The sequence below is a fragment of the Castor canadensis genome, chromosome X (genome assembly GCF_047511655.1).
Source record: "Castor canadensis chromosome X, mCasCan1.hap1v2, whole genome shotgun sequence".
NCBI lineage: Eukaryota > Metazoa > Chordata > Mammalia > Rodentia > Castoridae > Castor > Castor canadensis.
In genome coordinates, this window is record NC_133405.1 from 52,716,785 (window position 1) to 52,743,511 (window position 26,727).

Sequence of the window (26,727 nt, forward strand, 5' to 3'; positions counted from 1 at the left end):
TATGAGAACCTGAAGTATTCTGCTTACAAGATGCTCCAGGAACACCCATGAGTCCTGAACTGACTGATCACCTTCTTTTTTGCTGGATGGTCCCTGGAAATAAGATAATAAAAACATTAGCACTGTCTGCTACATTTCCCGAGTGTCTTTGCCAGCCTCTCGTCCTAAAGCCTCTCTCCATTCTCAAGTAATCTCACTGGCTTTTAGGAAATTTCTAAAGTTTTTTTTAATGTTAGAACGTGAAAATATGAAGACAATGAACATGACCTTGGCTCCAGCACTCCATATGACATGGCTTGGGGTAATTTTTTTGTATGTTTATTTTAAAGTATTTAATTTATAACAATTATACATATTAAAGGTATACAATGTAATGATTTATTATACAAATTCATTGTGTAATGATTACCATAGTCAATAAGTACATTCATTACTACCCACAGTTGCTCCCTTGTGTGAATCTGTGGTGAGACACTTAAATCAGCTCTCTTCTCAAATTGCAAGTAAACAATATAGTATAATGAACATAGTCATCACACTGTACGTTAGATCCCCAGAACTTACTTAGTTCAAAATGTGTGTACCGTCCTAGTCTCTATTTTAAACGTGCCCCTGCTCATTAATTTCCCCTAAAGTGAGCACTCACAACTTACCAACAGGGCTTAGGTGTGGCCTAGCCTTGCAGAGTATACAGCACATTCTCTTTCCTCTGTCTAGATATTTTGCTTCTACAAGAAAGCCTAATATCACCTTAGCTTTTTTGTTAACCATGTTACTGACACGACACTTCTTTTCATTACTATCAGGAAAACCCTCTGAACCAATTTTGCAAATGCAACTGCTACCCCACTTTTACCTGGAGTCATTTGAAATTCAAGATTGGGTTCAATTATGTATATCACCCTTAGTTAGCCCTGGTAAAATATTACTATTGAATTTGGCTTCTCACACCAGATGATCAGGATCTTTTTTGGACACTTTTCTGTCATCCAGGGTAGCACACACACCCTTTTACCATTCACAAGTTAGCTAAGCCATTTTCTCTATCTTCCCCAAAGGTCATTAATTGGAATTCTGAACAGACAACACCAAGAGCAGAACCTCACAGTACCTTGGGGATGTTTTGAAATGATGCTAGGCCACTCATTTGCACTATTTGGGTACAGTCCTATTCCTGGACAAATGTGCTAAGGGAGCGATCATGAGCAGCGAGTGAAGAAGAGCCCAGGTTCACTTTGTCCAATCCCTGTTTTTTCCCATCATGTCCCTATCAACTTCCCAGTCCCCATCCCAAAATGGACCTTAAGAAGGTGCGAGGCATGTGACTGAAGAAAAGGGGAGGGAAAGTGAATGTCGGAGGCCAAGTCTCAGGCAGTGACTGGAACAGCTATTGCAGATGACTAGTGAAAGAATATAACTTGTCAATAAAGCAGGGGCATCCACACAATACCTGCTGCCCATCTGTCTTGTGCTGATATGAGAATTAATCACTCTACCTCCTACAAATGCTTAAAAAAAAAAAACTCCTCTTGCCTTAAAAATTCTGACAGACTCACAGAATCTGTGGTCTATTTCTATATGGGAGTGCCCGTGAATAAGGTGGGCAAGGAAATCAGTCACCAGGGGCTCTGCCACCATCACGGTTTACAGCCCATACTGGCTGCATTTTCTCAGAGACTCCTCGGTGGTGGAGGGGAGGGAACTGATTGCAGCTGGATCATAGGCTAGGAGGTTGCTGAGGAAACATTGAGGCTTCAAATAACATACCTAGTCTGGTTTACTGCTTTACAGGATTAAAGAGAAAAAGTGTGGCTGGTGGAGTGGCTCAAGTGGTAAAAGCACCTGCCTACCTACTCAGGAGGATCAAGGTTCAAAGCCAGCCCAGGCAAATAGTCCATGGGACCCTATCTTGAAAAAAACCCATCACAAAAATGGACTGGTGGAATGGCTCAAGGTGTAGGCCCTGAGTTCAAGCCCCAGTACCACAAAAAAAAAGTGTAGGCCCTTAGTTAAACTGCAGTACTGCAATAAATAAATAAATAGCTTAAAGAGAAAAAGTATAAATTTTTCATTTCTGAAAACAGTTTTTTTTGTGTGTGGCTGTATTGGGGTTTGACTTTAGGGCCTCGTGCTTGCTAGACAGGCACTCTACCACTTGAGCCATGCCCCCAGCCATTTTTTTGCTTTAGGTTTTTTCCCTCATAAGGTCTCATGTTTTTGCCCCAGGCTCAGCCTCAGCCCTCAATCCTCCTACCTAAGCCCCCTGAATAGCTAGGATACAGGAGTGTGCCACCACACCTGGACATTTTTTTGAGGCAATGTCTAGATTTGTAGCCCACACTGGCCTTGAACTCATGATCCACCTGTCTCAGTGTCTTGAGTGCTTGGATTACAGGTGTGAGCCACCAAGCTTGGCTCCTCAAACTGAATTTTAAATGGAGAAAATCAACATTCACAGAAAATGGGGAAGGGCACGAGTCCGTTCTTGTGTGGGCTTAAATTTTGGCATTTTATCTTTAGAAAAAAACACTTTCTTAGAAAGTGACTCAGCAGGGGAAGTCTTGTCTCTACCTCTGGCTGGCTGTGTACATTGGGGTCCCTGTGTGAGCACCCTCCATCCTTCAAGTTTAGCTGTGTGATCCTGGGTCTCCTCTGCCTTAAAAGACAGAAGATTCTAAAGATACTCCTCTTGGGCAGTCCCTTTGTTCTGTCTCCACCACCTTGAGCATCTTTCCTCTTTCCTGTAAGTCTGGTCTTACTGCGCTGGCCATCTTCACAATCCGTTAGGTATGTTTTCCCTTTACCTTGGGGAGGGTGGACTCCCAATCTGTCTGCTCAACCTAACCCCATCTAGAGTCTCAGTGACCCCAGTAATGTTGAGAAAAGTTCTTTCAGAGCTGGACTCAAGATAGTAATATCAGAGGTTCCAAGCAAATGAAGGGCGGAGACACTTGGTGGGGGGCAGCGGATAGGGACAGCAGCAGGGAACCAGATACCATGTTGCTGAGAAGAAAAAAAAAGACATTGGTTTAAGTCAGGAAACAAAAAAAGGGAACTGAGTGACTGTGAAAGGGTGGGGTTTGCTCAGACTGTCCTTCCTCTCTGGACTGTAAGAATATGTCTCCAGGTCCAGTGTCTTCGGAGACAGAGTCCCACCTTCCAAGTTCTGGCATCTCAATGCATCTGGGAAGCTACTTGCATTAATTCAGGACCAAGGTGGGTCTGGGGCATGGCAGGGACTGGGCAACAGAAGCAAGTACTTTTCTTGGGACCCCTAAAAGCCAGAGAGAAAGCATGGCTGATGCCACATATCTGCTGACGGAGGGCGGGAGTGTTATCAGCACAAGACCCTTGGCAGTCCCTTCCAGTGATCAGAGGGGTTGTAATGTAAAAGTCCCTTCTGAAGAAGGGCGTGGGGGGAACAAGAAGAGAAAAAAGTGACCTGAGGTGACCATATGAGCAGGTAGCAAATGTTAGGAAGGGACCTCTGCAAAATTTGGTGGAAAAGAAATATTGCAGATGGCAGTAGGGTAAAAGCAAGCCCTCTGGTCAAATGCTGCTTCAAGACTCAAAATGTGTACTTGTGTCCATGAGGTCCTTAAAGGAAGAAATTCTAGGAGGCAGCTTATCTGAGAAAACTGTAAAAGCCCACATGCCACAAAATGCAGCAAGAATTCAGGAAAGGTCCCAGATAAACTATACTATAGGCTACTTGCCTTGGCGTGCATCACACCAAATATTGCCTTGTTGGATGGATTGTGTGGAGGCTGCGCCAACCTCGTGGTAACAGTGGGTAAGAAACTAGGCCAGGAGAAAGCAGCCTCTGCCTCAGCCCAGACAATGTGGCCAACCCCTGAGGTCGTGGTGAAGGTTTCTCCTCTTCTATTGTCTACCATGTGCATGGCTGGCTTTTCCCTTGTCTTCATTATTTCTCCTCACATTTCCTCTTGAGACTCTCTCCCTCTCCTTCTTCCTCCTCCTTCTCTTCCTTTCCCTACCAGTATCCCCTCTTCTTCATACTCTCCTTTATTTTGTTCATTACCATATCCCCTGACACAGAATCAGCACTTAATACATAATCTTCGAATTGCATTGAATTTTTCTTGCCCTTTCTTCATGAGCTCATTCCCATTTCTCTTTCCCCTCCCCACTTGTCTAGTACCTTTCCCATACTGTTATTGCAAGCTGTTAATGTGTAAAGTAAAGCAGTTAAGACAGGGCCTGGCAATAATAAGCGCTATATCTTAGCATTTAGCATTTTTATTCTGTCTAAGACCTGCCAGCCTCTCTACAGGGCCTACCTAGAGCAACTGGTGTGACATCTAGAAGGAAAGGGATTGCTGATCTTGACAAAGACATTCTTGGATGAGTTGCCAGGTCTCCAAATGGAATCCCAATTTCCCCACTAATTTTCAAAGCTCAGTCTATGAGATGCTATGCATTTCAGAGACAGGGCAGCATCAAAGTCCAGTGACTGGGGATTCACACAGTTCGGGAGCTGTCCTTTCTGCTGTTAGTTGTGTACTAGTTCTGTTCCTTCCCTCATTTTGCATGTTACCCTCCTGAAGTAAGAGTCCTAACAGCCTATGGACCCTCGGTTATTTGATAAAACAAAGTCACTCTCCAAATAAGCCATAAATTGCAAAATTTACTCATGGAAACCTAAAAATGTATCCTTTAGAGTCTGCTTTATTCTGATCTCTTTTATACTTAGGCTAATTATACTATTTGATTATGTTAAAGTCAAAATTTCTGTTCCTTATTGCAGTTGATGTTTTTGTTTAGAAGCCTTTGTAAACTCCTTCTGGTGAGAACTAATGTAACTTTCCATCCAGTTCTAGAGTATTGGTGCAATTTTAGATTATCACTATGATTTGGTATTTCCATTTGAGCAAATTTCCAATAGAGTTTCCTTTCAGTGGACTAAACCCTACCAGGAAGTCACTTAGGTATAAGGGGAAAATATGGTTTTTGAAAATCAAAGCTTGGAGAATTCTCAGATTCCTGCTACTTTTCCCTCATCAGTGCTGAGATCTGATGGCTAGCTCCTGAGAATAAGAGAGAGCTAAAGTTTTCAGTAAGGCAGTACTCAATAAGAAGTTCGAGAAGAGATCTTGACCTATTTTGCTCCAAAGCTGCTTGGTTATGCATGAAGCCATTAAGGGGGGAGGGGAATGGAGAACTCCTCTGAGGACAATTGGGCCACGTGTGACTTTCAGTTTCTGTGGAGACTCATGTGCAGTGACTGAGGGCAGCCTGAGAACTTCACAGACTTAGAAGCTTTAATCCAAAGCTTTCCTTCCCACTCTCTGAAAGCCCTCACCAGATGCCCTCAGGGCTGCATTGTTTATTTGAACCTCATGGAGAAGCTCACGTCACTGCTCGGTGTCCCTGAAATGAAAAGAAACTGGAGTCTATCAGCTCATCTCTAGTAGAAGGAAATTCTAGTGTGAAGAGAAGTTCAATTTTAAATAAGATGGAGGTTGGAATGTACTAAATTCAAGCTCACTGACACAGTGAAAGAAAACAGATTAGTCTGAAATAAAACCAGAATAAAAATGATTATAAATAGAGCAGAAAAGAGATAAGCATATGGGGAAAGAGGACCCTCAAAACTGCCATTTGTGGCTCAAGCGGTAGAGCGCCTGCTTTACAAGCGCGAAGGCCTGAGTTCAACCCTCAGTACCACCAAAACAAACAAACAACATCCCTGCTAGTTGCTGGAGAATGTTTTGCCAATATGTACCAAAACTCAGAATGTACAGACTTTTGGGCTAGGTAAAGATGCTTATATAGACAGCCAAAAAAATGGAAAATAAAAAAGTAATAATGTCAAAGAAGAACCTTTGATCTTCTTTGGAAAAGGATATGTTAAATGGGTGGATGGTTGGATGGATAAATAATGTTAAAAATAAGCAAATTGAGAACAGTATGCACAACATGATTGCAAAAAGCAACACACACAGAAAAAAAACAGAAGGAAATATACCAAAATGATAATGCATCTGGATAATAAGCTTATAACTGATTTTTTTGTTTTCAATGTCCCTGGACTGAAAACATTTGCTACAATGAATAGCACATTTGATATGGAGAGAAAAAATGAAATATTTAAACCAAGGGGAAAAAACTAAATTGAAAAATAAGACCAAAGAGGCACATACGATGGTTGTGTTAGCAGTCACCCTCAAGGCAGAGGGACAATATGAAACTATTCACACCAATCTGATAGTAGCTATGAACTTGCAGATTGAGGGTTTGGCTCTTTTTTATCATAAGTTGCCTAGAATATATTGTCTATAGTGTATGGCACAAGAGATAATGAACCACAGAAATGCAGACGTTCTTAAAACTACAGAAGAAAAATATGAAATGTTACTTACATGAAATGCTGCGGAAAAAACAGAGCCCCCAGACCTCTTGGAAATGACTCTACAGCAGATAAGAATTTTCCTGATTTGCATGCTGCTAGAAAGCTGATCCTGGCTGGAAGTCTTCACCATGAATTTGGTTACCTGTAGCACTGGCAATGAAGCTTATCATAAGATAATTAGGTTTCACTGGAGCCCAAGCAGAGCTTCTTGGGAACTTAGCAAGGTTAGGTTGCTTTGTGGCTATGATTGTAGTGATTTTTTTTATAGTATTGGGATTTGAACTCGGGATCTTGCACAAGCCCTCTACCACTTGAACCACACTTCCAGCCCTTTTTTACTTCAGTTATTTTTCATATAGGATCTTGTGCTTTTTCCCCAGGACTGGACTTTAATGGGTGTCCTCCTACCTATGCCTTCTGAGTAGCTGGAATTACAGACATGTACAACCATCCTGGTTGTTCTTTGAGATAGGGTCTTACTAACATTTTGCCTGGGCTGGCCTGGAACTACAATCCCCCTATCTCCAACTCCAGGTTTGGGTTACAGGTATGATTCATTGAGCCTAGCTTGGTTATTATAGTTTAAGGATTTTGCTTTTGGTTCCAAGGCCAAGGAGTTCTTAATCAGAACCTGCAGGATGCTTCTTGGCACTGAAAAGAAATTTTTTTGGTAGGTCGAATTTAGTTCATCACTTATATGCTCCCTCTAAAAACAGTTGATAATTCTACCAGATTTCATAGTAAAACCGCAGGAATATAGAACTGAAAAGAGAAGAAGGAATAACACAAAATGCATAGCCTAACAGATAATTTGGACCTGGGTTCGCCACTTTGCCTAAGTAACTGAAAATTCATTCTGAAAGCAAAAACTTTGATTATGTGTACATGAATATTCATAGGAGCATTGTTTATAATTGAAAACAAATAACTTAAATGTCCATCAACAGTAGAATGGACAAATAAATTGGACTATATTCACCAGATACAATATTTTATGCATATAAAATTAATGAAAACATATGAACCAGAACTACTAAGACAAATTATAAAACATTATATTGAGAGAAAAGGCAAGTGACTGAAGAACACCTTCCATTTAAAATTTTAAAACACATAAATCAATATTGTAAACATGACTAGGTATGACAACTAAATTCAAGATATTAGTAACCTCTAAGCAGGTAGGGGTAGGGAACTAAGATTGTACGATAGTATTTTATTTCTAAAAACACCTGCAATTATGGCACAATGTTAGCATTCTGTAGAACTAGGTGGCAAGTCCAGGAGTATAATGTTATTCTCTGTACTTTCTATTTGAAATATTCCATAATACACAAAGAAAGTATGCTGGGCATGGTGGCACATGCCTGTAATCTCAGAATTTGGGAGTCTGAAGCAGGAGGATTGTGCATTCAGGTCAACCTGGTTACATAGTGAGTTCCAAGCCAGCATAGGCTATACAATGTGACCCTCCTTCAAAAAAGAAAAGAAAGTATATTTAATCAAAGTTTTATATTCTCAGTAATAATAACCTTAGGGACAGAGGACAGTGTGTGTTCTACCTAAACATTGTGCTTTACTTTCTTTCTTTCTTTCTTTCCTTTTCTTTTCTTTCTTTTTAATAGTGGGACTGAAGTTTGAACTCAGGGCTTCACACTTGCAAAGCAGTCATTCTACCACTTGGGCCACACCTCCAGTTCATTTTGCTCTGGTTATTTTGGAGATCGAGTCTTATGAACTATTTGCCCAGGCTGACCTTGAACCAGGATCTTCCTGATCTCAGTCTCTCAGAGAGCTAGAATTACATGAGTGAGTCACTGGTGCCCAGCTAACACTGTTCTTTCATTCTGCTAACCATTAAACATCCTGAAAAAAAAAAAACCAGCAAGTGACTCTAGGAGTCCACCAGTAAGACAGAATGTCTTGTGGGTGATTTAAAGAAGAAAAATATAAGAAAACCTGGTGAGATTGAGAAGAGTCCTCATGTGGGGAAAAGGACAGTTGACAGTTAACGGGACAGATCTCCCTTACCAGCCTGGAGAAATATGTAGAAAAAGGTGACCCAGGGTCTTGAATTATCTCTTATCCTCTGTATTTACCATTTCCTCTCTTGCTGGAGATTCATAGAAGATGCAGAGAAGTCTGTCTCAGCTGCTCTTTGTTGATAGCTATGGGAGAATGACAGGGGGCTAATGTGGATGGTATGTTCCGTCAAAGCAAAACAAACCAAATCAGTCTGGAAGGTAATGAAGTACCACAGAAACAGCAAGGGCTGTTGATGATGTAGCAAGGATTATAAATGGATGAGGTTGGACAAATAACATAATTTTCTTTTTCTTTTCTTTCTTTCATTTCTTTTTTTGCAGTGCTGAGGATTGAACCCAGGGCCTTGCATATGCTAAGCAAGTGCTTTACCACTGAGCTATACCCTCAGCTCATATAACATAAATTCTATGAGTCTCAGTTTCCTCGTCTGTTGTCAAGAACAAATGAAATAATGCATGTGAAATATCTGACAGGGGCTGAGGATATAGCATAATAGTAGAATGCTTCTCTATCATGTGGGCCCTGAGTTCAATCTTCAGCACTACAAAAAAAACCAAAACAAAGTAAATAAAATAAAATACCTGATAGGTACATGACACTGAAACAATTCCTTTCTATTCCCCTACAAAGAGAAAGAGACTAATCAAATCTTGCTGACCCATTCAGTAGTACTTTAAAGAAGACATAGGAGAAAACACTGCTTCTTGGACATTCTAGCCAAGTAATCGTTTGAAGTTCTATTGACTGTACTTCTAACTAGCGTATCATAGACTCTTCCAAATCATAGACAGGACATATAGTTTACTGAATTTTCTTCTGGTGTTGTCCTTGATAATGTTTTATTTTATCATAAACAAAGATAAGAGCCAAGGATGGTTTAGTTTATTGATTCTTTAAGTCCTATTTATATCAATTCTTTGGCATAGTGAGTTTGTATAATGGCTGAAGCCTTATCAATAAGTTTCCTATTTCTGAATTCTCTCCATACACAGTTGAGAGGCTGAAAGGAGTGCTATGTGAAAATCCTTGCATTTGTACTTTAATACAGAATGTTATAACACTAACACTAAAACACTATATTTTAAATGCTCTCTCTCTTTCTCTCTCTTTCTTTTTTCAATTCTGGGGATGGAAACCAGGGCCTCACACATGCCAGGAAAACACTTTACCACTGAGCCAAACCTCCCCAGCCCAGAACCCTGTCTTTCTATTCTTTATCTTCCTTCCCTGTCTTCCTTTTCCTCTATATGAACGTGTGTGTGTGTGTGTGTGAGTGATTCATGTCATTTCCGTTTCTACAGTATCTCCCACCCCCTGACTGAGTTGCAGGGTCAGCCCTCACCGTGCGTATTTTGTGGTTGAATTGACTGTATAAGCCGATAAAATTGTTAGAGGAAAAAACTGGGGCCTTCCACAATAAGTACCTGCAAAGGCTCTACCATCACACCAATCTGCTGAAACACATAAAGATGGATACCTGTGCCTTCACATTATTGGTCAATGGACCAGTGGTGCCTAAGGAAGAACTACCACATTTTTAGACTGTGTGAGTCTGGACTGGATCACAAGGAATATGAGGAAAGCAGTCAAAGAAGGGGACGCCAAACCATGGAAATCCTGGTAACTGTCCAGTTCAATGGTTGAGAGGTAGAGGCCATTTCACTCTTTGCTCAGAGGGGTGATGGTTACTTACTTCCTCATACTTAGACCAACCAACACTAAACCTTACCCCAACACAGACACTTAAGAGAGAGGAGGAAAGCTTCCTCTGTACAAAGTAGATTTGTTCTATTTTTTAAAAAAAAAGAAAAGAAAAAGAACTGAGTCAACATCCAGGGCATGCCTTATAGGAAATAAGGGCAGAGGCCAGGACTGAAGCAGATGCTGGGCGTGAGGAGGCAGTGTATATACCAAGATCCCACAACAAAACTAAAGGTAACTTCTTGGGTGTGCTTTACTCAGCCAAAAGATAAGTAATTGGATATGATTTGTTGGGATACTTTTGATCCCATTTATTATTTGTACTACTCAATTTCTTTAGGGTTTTATTTTATCTCCTGTAATTTGGATCTTTTGATTGTGAAGATGTACTTAACTGTAATTTACCATGAAACTAATTCGGTATTATTACAAGGATCTCAATGAGTTAGCAGTTTCTGAGAATAGGGTATTATTGCTTGGTTATCACTACTTCTGGGTAAATAAATAATTGTAATATTAAAAGAAACCCCTTTAGAGTTTGAGTGGACACTGAGTGTTAGAAAGGACTGATTGGTTTTAAACTTACCAGTTTGTCACTGCTGTGAGAGATCATTTAAATCAGGGAGTCAGGGAGTGTGGCAGGGGAAGGTTTGAGCCTTTGTCCCATTTATATTCAACAATCACTTGCAAAATATTGAACTAATCCATTACCAGAGGACAGTGGCATTTACATGGTAGACAAAAGGTAAAGTGATCATTCTGAACATCCTGGGGTTCTTTTAATCTATTTTTGTCTTCCCAGTATGATAATAGAACTGTCTACAACACAGGAAAGAGCAAAATAACCATGTGGATAGCCCCAGGCTTCGATAAAAACCACTCCTTTGCTCTCCTAGTGTGAGCAATAATCTATTCTAGACAAGAAGAAATAAACTGCTGACTACTTATTCTGTTTCCATGTGCCACCCAAAGCGCGAGGGGTTTAGTTTTAAAAAATAAAACATACTTCTAAAAAAATTGAGGGGAGGGCTGGTGATTTTTTTGCATTACTTACTCAGTGCTCCATTTTTGTTACAGCATTTGTTTCTACGTTATTCTTTTTTTGTGGTACTGGGATTTGAACTCAGAACCTCATAGTTGCTAGGCAGGTGCTCTACCACTTGAGCCACAACTCCAGCTCTCACTTTGTCCTTCTAATGAAACTTTGAAATTAGTAACAAGATTGTGCAGCAATTTTAGGTGAATAACGAATGTGAAGAATTGTTTTGTGTGAATAAAAAAAGGCATTGGTGGATTTTCTTTGCTTTTCTATATTTCAGTTACCTTAAATGAATCCTCTGGAGTATTGTAAGTTTGGGAAGGCTAAACATGTTACTGTTCATAAATGAGCACAGGTGGCATCCATATCAGTAAGACAACACTTTTGCATGCTGCTGTCTAAATGAATGAATCTAAGAAAAATGGGGGAAAGGACCAAAAGCCAAACACTCATCTTCCCCCACTAAAAACTGTGTTTTCAACTTGAGAACAAAGCTTCTATCCTTTGTAGCTCACTCACTGGGTGATGGGCAAAACCAGTTGGGCAAAAGTTATTGTGTGTTCATAACTGCAGGTGCACCCTCAATATCCTTATTTGACCCCTTGGTTTCAGACCCCAGTGGGACAATTTTTGAAAAATTACATTCATTGTTTAGGAAACTGGGAACTGAAAGTCCAGTATCTGCTTTAGTGGAGTTCTGGCACCTGCATTATCCCTTCTGGAAATACCAAGGCCAAAAGTCGCACAGAGCCTTGTAGTGTTCACAGATTCTGTACAGGTATCATAAAAGGGTGAACATTGTAATGCTGCCTGTAGACACCACCAAGCAACCACATGCATGTCTTTGACATCTAAAGAATTCTATTGCCTGATCCAAGAACCCAGTTTTTGTAAACTCACAATGAAGAAGCAATCCCCTGATTTCAGTGTGCATCCATTATACCTGAAATTGACAGAGTCCGGGAGTGTGGAAGGAAATGCACATTTTTATTCCATCTTAAATAAATAGCAAGGCTGAGGGGAACTCAGGAAGGATGGGGATTAATGTGCTGGAACTTCAAGAACTTTCTTTATCAACAGCGCACAAGCGAGCTCCAGAAAGAAGTCATGGCTACAGTGATACTGGAGAGCATCTTTCTGAAGCGCTCTCAGCAAAAAAAGAAAACATCACCTTTAAACTTCAAGAAGCGCCTCTTTCTCTTGACTGTGCACAAACTTTCCTACTATGAGTATGACTTTGAACGTGGGGTAAGATGCTCAGCTGTGAAACCTGAGTTTCAAGATTTCAAGGACTTTTAGGTCTTCTTTGGGGGCAAAGATAGGTCTCTCATGGTAAGAGGAGGTGGACAGAAGTATAGAATAGACCTAAGTACATTACTCTCAGCAAAGTATTTTCTAGCTTAGAACTAGTTACAGCCATACTGGAGCAAAAATTCAAAGGCACTAAGCCATGGGGAAAATCTTAGCATGGATTCTTGCAGTTGGTGAATACTTGTTAAATGATCATTGATAACGACATCCAAGAGTTGGAAATTGTCTTTTTATTTCATATGACAAAGGTACATGTTGTTATTTACATACCCATAATATTTGTCCTTCGTTTGGTAGTCAAAGAAGGTTAGGTTAATAGATTTTGAAGGTGTTTTTTTCTTCCCCCAAAAGACAGGTCTTGATATAGAACATGGGTGCCACCTTACCGCAGTGAATGATTAGATAACAAAATTTAATCATCTGGTTGCTTAATCACTCTTAATCTTTCTCCATTTTCTTCCTCATTCTCTTTTTCAGAGAAGAGGCAGTAAGAAGGGCTCAATAGATGTTGAGAAAATCACCTGCGTAGAAACGGTGGTTCCTGAAAAAAATCCTCCGCCAGAAAGACAGATTCCGGTAAGAAAAGATGAATGTTAGAAAGGGGAGCTGCAGATTCTAAGAAACTTGGAACTTTTAAATTCTCTGTAAATATACTGGTGATGCTGTGCAACGTGGAACACAGTCATACTCCCTTATAAAACTCTTCATTCTGGGAGGCAGAGATCAGGAAGATCAAGATTCAAGGCCAGCCCAGGGAAATAGTTTGGGAGACCTTATCTCAAAAATATCCAACACAAAAAAGAGTTGGTGGAGTGGCTCAAGTGGTAGAGTGCCCATGAGGCCCCAAGTTCAAACCCCAGTACCACGAAGAAAACAAAAACAAAAATAAAACTCTTCATTCTGCCATGGATTGGTCACAGCATATGGACATTTCACTTAATCTGGAAAATTCTAAAATGTCAATTTTAAAATAATGCCACATTTTCAAACTTGGCAGAGATGATTGCTTTTCCTCCATCAATTACCAAGATCAGAGATTGAGACTTGATTAAGTCTCAGTGTCAGAATTCTAGGGCTCTGTGTCACATGAGATTCGTTAATCTCTCAGTTTGTTCTCTCATTTCCCAGAGCTTCCCCAGGGCCTATCTCCTACTGAATTTTGAGTTGATTTAAAAATGTATATCATTTTTAATTTTTCCTGATTAAAAGAGAAATGCATGTTTTTATAGAAATTCTGGGAAAGACATAAAAGCACAAAAGATAAAAATTATGTAGAATCCCATTATCTAGACAAAACAACTATTAGCATGTTGTTGTAAATAGACTTGCAGATGCTTTTCTCCATCATCAATGCATACACACGCACTAATATAGATGTCATATAATTAGAACACAGAATCATACAATACATCTTGCTTTGTAACTTGCCTTTTCTTTTTTTTTCCACTTGTTTTTTTGAGACACAGTCTCTTGCTACATAGCCCATGCTGGCCTTGAACTTGAAATCTCCCTGCCTCTTCATCCTGATTGCTAGATTACAAGTATCCATATACTATCATGCCTGGCTTCTTTGTGTACTTTTCTTATTCTTTTCCTTATAGTAGGTTCCTAGAATTAAAATTTTTTTCTTCTGTTTATGAACTCTGGATGCTTTTGGTTATCTTATCTTTTTATTCTATCTCATTTTCTAGAAGTGGAATTGGAGTTTCATATACCCCTACAAGCTATCTAGGAGAATATCTACATCTGGAACATGATTTACCTACTTTCAGCCTGGGACCACAGGCATGACCACCACACCTAGCTTATTTGTTGAGATGGGGGGGTCTCACTGACTTTTTGCCCAGGCTAGCCTTAAACCATGATTCTCCCAATCTCTGCCTACCAAGTAGCCACCATGCCCATTCAAAAACAGCTTTTTGGGGGGTGGGGGACAGTACTGGGGTTTGAACTCAGGGCCTCACACTTTCTAGGCAGGCACTTTACCACTTGAGCCACTCCACCAGTACTGTTTTTTTGTTGGGTATTTTTGATATAAGGTCTCGAAAATTATTTGCCCAGGCTGGCTTTGAACCAAGATTCTCCTGATCTCTGCCTCCTGAGTAGCTAGAATTACAGGTGTGAGCCACCCTCACCCAGCTCAAAAAGATCTTAAAATAATAATATTAATCATTTAACTATAATACATGATGAAAATAGTTTCCAGTTTATCATGTATCTTTGAATTTGGTTTATGGTGTCTTTTTTGCAACAGAGTAAAGTCTGCATCATTTTATTAGCTCACCCTTTTCTTAATTATTCTAATCTTTAACACTATATTAAAAAGCCCATGTCTCCCACAAGATTACATAAGGTCACTTACATTTGCTCTTGGTCATTCATAGTTTGTTTTTTATATTAAGCTCTCAAATCCATCTGGAATTTACTTTGATGAATAGTGTGAAATGGCTATTCAATTCCTCTCCTTACCCCAATATAAGTGGTGAAATGTTTGTACCAGCACCAATTATTGAAAAAATGAGTTTTCCCCCATGATTTTAAATGTGTGAGGCTTTCTTGAGAGAGCGTGTGCTGGATCCTATGGAAATGTGTCCCTACTGGGCTATGATAAGTAATCACTAAGAATTGGCATTATCAGGACTGGAGGCGTGGCTCACATGGTAGAGCACTTGCTTAATAAGCACAAGGCCCTAAATTCGAACACCCATACAACAATTTGCATTATCTGTGCTGAAGAGATTTTTTTAAGCCACTTCAAAGGACCCCCCAAACTCCCAGTTCCTTAAGAAGTCCAGAAAAGAGCAATGCACCAGCAGGTAACCCTACTTTGTTCTTTCATTACAGAGAAGGGGTGAAGAACCCGGTGAAATGGAGCAGATTTCAATCATTGAAAGGTTCCCTTATCCCTTCCAGGTGAGCTATTTTCTCCCATCAGTTCTGATTATTTATTTATTTATTTATTTATTCATTATTTTGGCAGTACTAGATTTGAAATCAGGGCCTCATGCTTGCTAGGCAGGTGCTCCACAACTTGAGCTACTCCACCAGCTCTCTCATCAGTTCTGGAAAGGACGCTGCAATGCGGTTATTAGGGATGGGGAACAGGGCAAAAGGAAGGATACGAGGTCCTAGTGAACAGAAGTTGAAGTAGACAAGGAAACTGTGTTTCTGAACTAGGCCTATTTTGCTCAGTGCACAGTATACCACTGAAACAGTGAGCTTTCTAAAAAAAAAAAAAGAAAGAGAGAGAGACAGAGAGAGAGAGAGAGTTTATTCACAAGGTGGTTAAATGTGTAAGTGGGAGAGCCAAGTCTCAAATCTGCTTGGGGTGTGGGGATATTTGTGGGATAAAGAAGTAAGGTGATTTAAGGCATGGAGAGATGTGATTAAAGGGGAAGTAATTGGTGGTCTGTGCATGCATAGTCAGTCTTCATGGCTCTTCATGGGATGCATGTTCATGTGATGTAAGCATGATCTATCTGAGGGTGAAGTCTCCAACTTCCTAGTATCAGAGGTCACTCACTGAACACCTGTGCAGATCCAACTCTCTTATTTTTGAGACAGTCTTGCTAGGTAACCCAGGCTGGCCTCATACTCACAATTTTTCTGTCTCAGCCTCCCAAGTACTGGAATTTACAGGCATGCACCACCACATTCAGCAAAAGTCAGTGGTTTCGACAAAAGAGGTCTTCAAGTCCCTGAAAATAATCTAGGCAACCATGAACATAACCTGTATGTCAGAGGTGTTATTTACAGCAAAGCTAGTGGGAGACTAATAATACACAGCTCAGCTGCATGACCTCCAGGAGTAGTGATTTTTAAAAGCCAACTAAAAGCAACTAAGGGAAAGCATGGGAGTTCAGTCACAGAAGTAAAAAGTACAAAGGGTTGGTAAGTATACATGAGATTAGGCCAGCTATGTTTGTTGGCTGATAATTATTAAAGTTAGGATTCTGTCCTCCCACAGAGTCTTGGAGACAAGGTCAGATTCTTTTTGTGGTTATATTCTCGGGAATGGCTCTCTGGTCCTGGAGAGATGGTTCTGGGCTGCAAACAACACATATTTACAATTTTAAGCCCTTCTTTTAGTAAATGCCCAGCAGCTGGTTGTGACTTATGGAGCAAGGGCTTGGTGTTAACTAGACCAAGAATTGAGACTGGCAAGGTCTGAGAGTGTTTGCTTTAATCTTTTCCCAATTTAACATAGTTTTTATCTCTACATATCAGCACCAATTCTCTTATGGTATGTCTTGTCTATGATAACTGCATTGAGAAAGATACTCTTCTTGTTGAGTGAGCATTTCACTTCCGTCTGGTTCTGCCTATCTATCTAATGGTGGTCATGTGGGTTAAAAAGATAGAAAAGGGGAGGGAAGAAGCAGTATTAGGAAGTTCAGTATGGGGAACACTAATGAGACTTATGCATAAACCTAAACTCTATTCTAGGCTGCAATAGCTGAAGAACCAGTCACATAGGCATCTGTTAGGTAGATGCAGTGTAAGTCATAAAGGAGAGCAAGATTTGATCTTCAAGGCTTGATTATGTCCTGAGAACACTGTAGGCCACATGTCGAGAATATAGCAGCCTCTGCAACAGTGAAAGCCGGAAGAGGAAGTGGAAAGTCTCAGGGGAGGGGGCTTTCTGTCATGGATTTATGAACACAGCAAGACCAACAAGCAAAAAGAAAAATGTAAAATGATCTTATTTATGTCCCTGACAGTTATAAAACCCATGAGAAAGGGTGTTTTAGACATAGTTTTTACTACCACCATTTTTCAATAAGATGATGTTTTTTGGCTGTTGTAGTCAATAATGCTAAACAGCAAATGTTTCAAAATTTATATTCAACTTTGGAATTTATCATATGGTCTCTATTAACTCTGTGAGGGTTGGAACCAAATCTTTTATATTTCATGCATTTTTACAACACCTAGCGTGATGTCTCAACTGCAGCAAATGTTAAAAAATATGGACTGATTTGATGATAGTGCTTAATACATACTTTCATTTGTTTGAAGTAACTTTGTGGCTTCAAATTTGGTTTGTTTTGGCTAATTTTAGTGAGAGGAGGCCACTGGGGGTGTGTGGGGGGGGATTAGCTGTGAATTAAAATTTTGCTCCATATTATCCAAGTGAGTAACCTATATGTACTAACCAAGACTTACTTCAATTCTCTTTTATATAAACTCAAAGTTTAATAATAAGATAATAAAATATCCTTTGCTAGGAAAAAAATCTTGTTTCTAATAAGAGCTATGGGAAATATTATGGACTATGTATATACACAAAATGAAACACAAGTTAAGAGGATCTAAGAGTATTCAAAAAGCTAAGAGGAAAAAAAAGAATGACAGGAGTGTAAAATGGAGGGACTGTTTGGGAATGGGAACCAGCAGGAGGGAGAGGGTGAAAGGGGAGGGTGAGGGAGGCTGAATATGATGGAAGTACTTCATATATATGTATGAAAATAGAATAATGAAACCAGTTAAGTTGTTTTAAAAGGGGAGAAGGGGAATGTGCAAGTAATACAGGGAGTAAGCTTGATCAGGGCACGTTGATGCATGTGTGGAAGTATCACAGTGAAACATTTTTGTAAAATTAATATATGCTAATTAAAAAGAGAGAAAAAGAAACCTGAAGAAACAAGCACACAAAAAACTAAGAGATTCAAAGTCTTATGTCCATGGATATGAATAGTTTAGGAATGCTTCACATAGTTTGCATGACCCCTGCCTTCCTTTGTTTTCCACAATGAAAATGCAAAGTTGTACTTTAAGATTCCATGCTTCTAGGTCTTTTTTTCTTCCTTAACTGTGGAATTCTGTGTGTCCATTGCTCCAGGTTGTATATGATGAAGGTCCTCTCTATGTTTTCTCCCCAACTGAAGAACTGAGGAAACGTTGGATTCACCAACTCAAAAATGGTGAGAATTATTTGGAATGTAAACTAGTTTTGAAAGGAAAGAAAAGAAGGGCGAAGAGAAGGGGCAGGGAGAGAAGAGAGAAGAGAGGAGAGGAAAAGGAGAAAGGTAGAGAGAAAGAAAGAATGAATGAACAAATGAATGAATGAGTGAAAGAGAAAAAGAAGACAGAGAGGAAGTGAGGAGGGAAGAATGAAGGAAGGGAGGGACAGAGGAGGGAAGAAGACAGAGAAAAAAGAGATTGTATTTTGCCTCTAACAATGATACTGTTTAGTATTCCATCATATGAATAAAATATAAGAGATTAGACTAAAAGCTGCAACCCAGTTCCACCACTCTCTTTAATGCAATTTTGTAATTCTGGGTACCTCCATTTCTCTATTTATAAAAAATGCCCTGTTCTTTGCACTTATTGCAAGGATGATATGCTGTTTGATGATTATGTAATATTAGAGTCTTAAGTATGGAACACCTAACTTCAAAAATTAGATAGATGATATATGAGAGTCCTTAAAGTCAGAGTCAAAGAACCTGGTTTCTATCACTTATTAGCTGGGTGGCTTCTGGCAAGTAGGCCAATGAGATTTTTTTGTGTGTGTGTGGTACTGGGGTTTGAACTCTGGGCCTACACCTTGAGCCACTCCATCAGCTCTTTTTTGTGATGAGTTTTTTTGAGATAGAGTCTCACGAGCTATTTGCCCTGGGAGGCTTCAAACCGTGATCCTCCTGATCTCTACCTCCTCAGTAGCTAGAATTACAGGTAAAAGCCACTGGCACCCCAACCAACGAGAATTTTTGAGGTTCAGTTTTTTTCTCGTAAATGGGAACAATGATAAGGCCTGCTGTACCTACCTCCAGAGTTGTCCTCAGGATCAAATGATGATTAATGTATGTGAAAGCACGTGAAAAACTATAAAGCACTGTGTAAGAAAACACTGTATATCTCTCCGTCTCCCGATCTTTCTTTTTGGTGGGGCTGAGGTTTGAACTCAAGGCTTCATGCTTGCAACGCAGGAGCTCTACCGCATGCCTCCAGCCTGTATATTTCTTCATTGTGGATAAATATTTCCCAAGGAACTATTTTGTGTTCCTTGCTTTGTGAGAACTTAAACTTGAACATTGTTTCAGCATTTTGCATAGACCACATGGTGTTTAATAAAGATAAACTTGGCTGTAAATGTTTGCAGCACAGGATACATGCACATATATTTGTGTGTATATATAGCCACATGTCAAGTGACTGAGAGATTAACTGGTTGAGTTGACATCAGGAAAGGCTGCCCAGAGAAACAGGAAGGAGGACAGCCTGATAACAACATGGTTGGGTTATTGCATGACAGCCCTTTGTCTTAATAAACATTTAGATACAGCTCAGTGGTTGCTATACCAGCCTTCTTGCTCACTCCTTGAAAGCAAGTAGGATATGTAGAAATTGTAATCACCAAGTCTTTTAAACTGAAAGAGGAAAGAAAAGGGTCATTTATTAAATTCTTTTGGTTTGGTTTGTGTTTTTGAAATAATGTCTCACTATGTAGCCACGGCTGGCCTCAAACTCATGATCCTTCTGCCTCAAGATCCTGAATGCTTGAATTACAGGTGTGTGCCACCACACCTGGCTCATTTATTGAATTCTTGCTGTGTGCCAAACACTGAGCTGAGTACATTGTATTTATTATCTCATTTAATTCTAACATCAACCCGAACTGAGACAACAATAATAATGACTAACACTTACTATATGCCAAGTTCTGTGCCAAGTATTGCAAATGTATTAGCTCATTTAGTCCTCACAATAATTTTATGATGTATCATTCCCCTACTTTCAGACAAAAGAACTGAGGCTTGAAAAAGTTGCGTGATTTGTTCATGGGCACATAGCTAGTGAGCAATGAAGCCTGGACTCAGGCTCTAGAGTCCATTCTCTGAACCAGTGCTATTTACAAGTAGAGAAATATTCCCAGAGACTGATATAGGAACTACAAAGGGCATATACATTCATGGTTCTTTGGTTCCCTCTACAGTGCCACACACAATGACTTGAATACAGAAGGATCAATAAGTAGTTGTGTTCATTGATTTTTCCATGAGAGTAAGCAGTTACCACCAACTTGGACTCTACATTGATGGTTGGCTGGGATTTAGTTTGGAAACAGCAGAAAGTGAGCAGACTAGCTGAGGGAAAAGCAAGGGAGAAAGTCATGTTCAAGATAGTAGCTCCTTTACACTTCAAATGCTAATTTAAAAACCAGTTGTAGTTTAGTCTAATGAATATTTTTGAGTGTCCACAAAATCCAAGGTAAGAGTAATGACCAAAGATAACAATGTCCAGCTTGTAAGTTTGGTTTATTAACTCACCTGTTAGCCTTACCATGTTGATTATGTACTGCTCTAAGCAGAAACATTATCACTTCAGCTGGGCCATTAGGTTGGATAGATAGTGTGGCTAGCTGCAGTTTTGCCTTCTCTCCCTTTCTGTTTCACTGAAGGCAGTTTCTCCAGTTGTCCCACTTTGTCAAACCTGCCTGTACTGACCACAGGAGCTAACAAATACCATTTCTGGGAAATTTAGATGAAAGTCCTAATAATCTCAGTACAGCCTTAGGTGCTAGCAATGCCAATAGCGACCTACCTTAGGAACCATCAAATAAATCCCATTCTAGTGATACTATCCCGCTTTTGGGCAAAAAGCACCAATTGTAAATTACTAATGTGAAAAGGAGACCTCATCAGAATACTGATTACTTCTGAAGAATACTGATTACCTTCACTGATCATGATGAGATATGAGGAAGCCTTCTGAGATGCTGGATCTGAGTGAGAATAAACAATTGTGGACAAATGTGGCTTGCTGTATATTTTATATTTGTGTAATTGATCATATATAAGTTATACCTCAATTTAAAAAGTAGAGCCTGAGGTACCTCATATCTATCTGCTGTATTTTCTCAGTGGCACTTACCATGTAAAGGTTATTCCTGGGGACTTAGCCACAAGCTTTCCCCTTCCATTTCCTTAAACATGGTAGAGGGCACTTTCTCTGTTACAGCACCACAAATATTTGCCTATATTTCATCTTGAATCCAGGGCCTTGCTTATGCACTGTATCATTGAGCCATACCCCAGCCTTACACCCATTCTTCTTTTTAAAATTTATTTATTTTGTTTTATTTTTTGCCAGTGTGGGGTTTAAACTCAGGGCTTTGTGCTTGCTAGGCAGATGTTCTACCACTGTAGCCACACCTCCAGACCCATTCTTGACTCTTTGTTTGGTCAAGCTCAGTAGAGCCTATCCTAATTGCAACTTTAAAAATAAACAAATGGACTGACCTGGCCAAAATGAATGGAAGAATAGCATTGGCAAAACTGCAATGACCAATATGGGGAGGAATGAATCATGCATGCCTGAATTAAAATCTTACACATTATCCTGACAAACATGGATAGACTACTCTGTGTTGTATTTGGATAATGTATACCAACCATTTTCCAGACAATGCACCTGTGTCTTGATGAAGCAAGCAGTCTCCCCTAAGGTCTCTGCTTAGATCCTGCTTTTGTAATCCTCTTCTTTTAATTTAATTGTTTTATTATTAGCATACAATTGTTGTACAGGGGAATACATTGTGATATTTATATATGTGCTTAGAATATATGTTAGATTTATCCCCTCCATTGTTCTCCCTCCTCCCCTCTTCTTAGAACAATTTCAGTGGTTTCATTTGTCTATCTTATGTATGAATGCAAACTATATCCACCATATTCACCCTCATTCACCCTTTCCTTATGCCCTCCCCCCTCCCACAAGTACCTACCCCTGGAAAAGACCTGTTTTACCCTCCTGTCCTTCATTTCTTTAAAGTGTATATTGATAGTCCAAGGAGGGGTTCCCCTTGGCATATATATATATATATATATATATATATATATATATATATATATATAAATCCTCTAGTCCTTTTGTAAATAGCTGGAAATACCAGTTCTGGATTAGGCAACAAAAAAAAGGGTGGCATCTTCAAGGGTGGCATTATTCAGGAATGTCGGGAGGGTTCTTAATGAGTGTTCTGAGGGTGGAGAAGGCAGGAAGCTTTATTTCCTCTCATTAGCATAGCCTAGTTTATGAGTGGCTAGTTGTCTATTAAGTATTCTTGGCATGTCTACTGGTGTCCAGCCCTGCATAAGGAACAGAGGATCTGAGGGTCTTTAAACCCTAGGTGAAAGGGAATGGCATTGGAGGGGTGCGGCAGAAGGTTGAGGTAGTGGGATAAATCAGTTTTGGCAGGGAGAAGTATTAGCAACATTGTTTGGACTTACCTGTTCCTGGTAATAATTAAGGACAAACAGATTTTTGGTTGGTTTTATTGCTGTTTTAAAATTTTCTAGAGGCAATGCAGCCCCTAATAGCCTGCACCTATCTGAACAGATCCACCACCTTTGTCCTTGGTAATGGTGAAGAAGAGTGCTCAAAAAGTGGGGGTGAGGGTAGGTAGGGGGCATGGTTAGAAGTCTTCAAATCCATGTTGAGAAAAGCATCAAGATGGCATTAAAAGAAAAGAAAAGAAAGCTAGCACTTTTGTTCATTTGCCTATAAAATGCACCTGACCACCACAACTTCTAAGCCTCCCCCAAACCCTTCAATGAGCAACATGTGACTAGCAAGCAAGCAAGCCTTTTTTTTTTTTAGAAGCAGGTAGTTTTGCTATGTAGCCCAGACTGGCCTCAAACTTGCAATCTTCCTGCCTCCACCTCCTGAGTGCTAAAATGTCTGTATGTTCCACCATGCCCGGCTTTGAGTTATTTTCTAGGGTTGAAGGTTTTATTTTGTATTGGGCTTGTCTTGTCTTTTTCTTTTAGTTATGCAGGATTCTTCTTAGCAGTAAATGCTGAAATGTATATGTCCTCAAATATGCATACTTTTAGACTAACCTGGGCCTTTGCCCTAGTACGTGCTATTGTCAGTTGCTATCTCTCAGTTATCTGACACCATGATCCTTAGATGCCTTTCCTAACTGATTTAATGATAAAGTTCTTCAGATGCCACAGTATTATAAACAGTAATTCCATTTATCTGCAAACCACTCCTTGTAAAGTACTTTGACTTCTGGGAAATCTTTTGAGCCTCATAACATTGTGGGGAAAATGGAGCTGCTGTGTTACCTCTGACAATGAACTCAGCCTACCTCAGTGGCCCTGGGAAGATTGGAGCCATGTTTATTCTAAAAGCAGACTCATCTTCATTGTCCCTTGAGCTCAGCCCTCTTGACTATTCTCTAAACACAGAAAAACTAATGCTGGAAGTTTTCAGTAAAGCAAATATCCCTATAAGATCACTCAGGGACTGAGAAATTGGTATATTAAAAGATGGAATGAGAGTTTGACTTGGGCACATTGTTTTCCTCATCTGAAAAACAAATACCAGCATCAACATTTGCCTTTTAGAAAGAACATAAAATAGATATTGTTTCTGCTGCTGGACTCCAGAACCATCAGATATCCTTATCATGTTGGTTGGAGATGCTCATGACAGACCACTGAAGGCAACGGGACAGGAACTGTTTGGGGACAGGAACTGTTTGGGGCCAGGGCACACAGGCAGGCAGGACAGTCATATGAGCTGTGGTGTGCTTTCCTTCAGGGTGGCTGAGGAGGGAACAGTTGTTTGAAGCTCTCTTAAAGGGGAACACGTGCAAATGGTGGATTCTCCTGCATGTCAGATGTGATCTCTCTTTCTTCTCTCCTGCTATAGTAATCCGGTACAATAGTGACCTGGTACAGAAATACCACCCTTGCTTCTGGATTGATGGGCAGTATCTCTGCTGCTCTCAGACAGCCAAAAATGCCATGGGCTGCCAAATTTTGGAGAACAGGAATGGAAGTAAGAGATCTGATCAATATAATTTCTCTCTTTCCCCGTGTGTGTGTGTGTGTGTGTGTGTGTGTGTGTGTGTTGTGTGTTGTGAGAGATAGAACACAGGGCTTCACGTATGCTAGGCAAGCACTCTACCACTCTGCTACAATTTTTTCCTCCTTTGACTCTGTTTCCATCACACTCCCAAGGGTCTCTCAAACTCAAGGACAGAGCATAAACTTGCACATTTTGCCCACAACACAAGTGGGCATGGAAGAGTATTAGTAGGGGGCTGAAATCCAGCTGTTAATATCTGAGTCATGCAACCTGGCAATCAGATACTTTTTCTAGCTTGCCTAAAGGTTCTGTGTACAATAGCAAAGTCTCTGACCAAACCTGTCTCTGGGCCCTTTCCTAAAGTATATTTCGTATCATCACTGGCTTTTTGTTTTGCAGGCCTAAAACCCGGAAGTTCTCATCGAAAAACAAAAAAGCCTCTTCCCCCTACACCAGAGGAGGACCAGGTATAGAGGAAAATTGCATACTGCTACTGCTTAAGTAGAAATTTACGTTCTGAGTGAGGTTAGCCTGGCCCAAAAGACCAAAAATCGTATGTTCTCCCTCATATGCAGACATTAGATCAAGGGCAAACACAACAAGGGGATTGAACTTTGATCACAAGATAAAAGTGAGAGCACACAAGGGAGATATGAGGATAGGTAAGACACCTAAAAAATTAGCTAGCATTTGTTGCCCTCAAAGCAGAGAAACTAAAGCAGATACCTTAAAAGCAACTGAGGCCAATGGGAGAAGGGGACCAGGAACTAGAGAAAAGGTTAGATCAAAAAGAATTAACCTAGAAGGTAACACACATGCACAGGAAAGTAATGTGAGTCAACTCCCTGTATAGCTATCCTTATCTCAACCAGCAAAAACCCTTGTTCCTTCCTATTATTGCTTATACTCTCTCTTCAACAAAATTAGAGATAAGGGCAAAATAGTTTCTGCCGGGTATCGAGGGGGTGGGGGGAGAGGGAGGGGGGCGGAGTGGATGGTAAGGGAAGGGGTGGGGGCAGGGGGGAGAAATGACCCAAGCATTGTATGCACATATGAATAATAAAAATAAATAAATAATAAAAAAATAAAGACGGCCACCACAATGGTAGGTTTTTCACGTCAAAAAAAAGAAAAGAAAAAGAAAAAGAAATTTACAGTCAAGGCCTGAAAACACACCAGAGTCATAGAATTCCCTGGAACTTAGAAGTGTTAATTGGTGTTCTAGCAGAGAGACAGAGGATTTATCCATCTACTTACGACTTCCTCTTTTATGAAAAGATAGAGTGCTATTAGGTAGCTCTTAGAAACCACCTAATCACCTATTTAAAATATTTTGAACATTTTTAAATGAAAAGAGTTTTCAAACATACAGCAAAATTGGAAGGATTTAGCACTGAACACCCATATATGCACACATAGATTCTATCACTAGCATTTTCCTCTTTTTTTTGAGGCAGGATCTCACTATGTAGACCAGGCTGGCCTTGAATTCACAATCCTCCTGCCTCAGTCTCCTGTATACTGGGATTACAGGCGCACATACCACCAAGCCGCCTAGCTAACATTTCACTTCATTTTTTTTTGTGGGACTGGGATTTGAACTCCGGACTTTGAGCTTGCAAAGCAGGTGCTTGCAAAATAGGTACTCTACCACTTGAACCACACCTCCAGCCCGTATTTCAATTCAAAACTTGATCTTTTGACTCCTTCTTGAGGTCTAGAAAGTATTGTTATGTTCAGTTCAAAAAGAAGGAAACTGAAGTTCAGAAGCATTTATTAGACCCATGTACTAATTCAATGCCAAGCAAGTTTCCTGGCCTTGGCTTTACATGGCTTTTCTTTGGAAAGCTTTAAAGATACTGATGCTGGATCCCATTCCCATAGATTTTGACAAAGTTAAAACACTCCCTAGGTTATCTCCATGTGTATCCCAGGTTGAGAACCCCTGAATGGATGCTTAAAACATTGTGGAATGAGTGCTGAATAAAGAGCTTTTATTGCTCCTGATTCAGGGTTAGACTGGGTCTCTAGTAAACCAGAGAGCTGAGAGAAAAGAAAGAGAGTACTTGATGACTAGCCAGTCCTACTTTTCCTCCTATCTACACAGATCTTGAAAAAGCCATTGCCGCCTGAGCCAGCAGCCGCACCGGTCTGCACAAGTGAGCTGAAAAAGGTTGTAGCCCTTTATGATTACATGCCAATGAATGCAAATGACCTACAGCTGCGGAAGGGTGATGAGTATTTTATCCTGGAGGAGAGCAACCTGCCATGGTGGCGAGCACGAGATAAAAATGGGTAAGCACACACAGCCCTTCCTGAGCCCATGCCTGCTTACTCCACACACCTGCAAAATATTCCTGCCACATAATCCCCCCATTAGTGTCCTGATCATAGACTATCCTTCCCACAGCAAAGTGAATGTACTCTCCCT

At 40.1% G+C, this 26,727-nt stretch overlaps 1 protein-coding gene across 1 annotated transcript in view; it reads left to right on the forward strand.

Annotated features, from left to right (window-relative positions):
- Positions 1–3,077: 3,077 nt before the first annotated feature.
- Positions 3,078–26,727, forward strand: part of Btk (Bruton tyrosine kinase) — a 32,427-nt gene continuing 8,777 nt past the window's right edge. The window contains exons 1-8 of the mRNA XM_020172689.2: positions 3,078–3,216; positions 12,240–12,407; positions 12,948–13,046; positions 15,315–15,383; positions 18,313–18,394; positions 24,138–24,266; positions 24,696–24,763; positions 26,404–26,591. Coding sequence (XP_020028278.1) covers positions 12,267–12,407; positions 12,948–13,046; positions 15,315–15,383; positions 18,313–18,394; positions 24,138–24,266; positions 24,696–24,763; positions 26,404–26,591 — 776 coding nt within the window. The 5' untranslated portion in view covers positions 3,078–3,216; positions 12,240–12,266. The remainder of the gene's footprint in view (positions 3,217–12,239; positions 12,408–12,947; positions 13,047–15,314; positions 15,384–18,312; positions 18,395–24,137; positions 24,267–24,695; positions 24,764–26,403; positions 26,592–26,727) is intronic.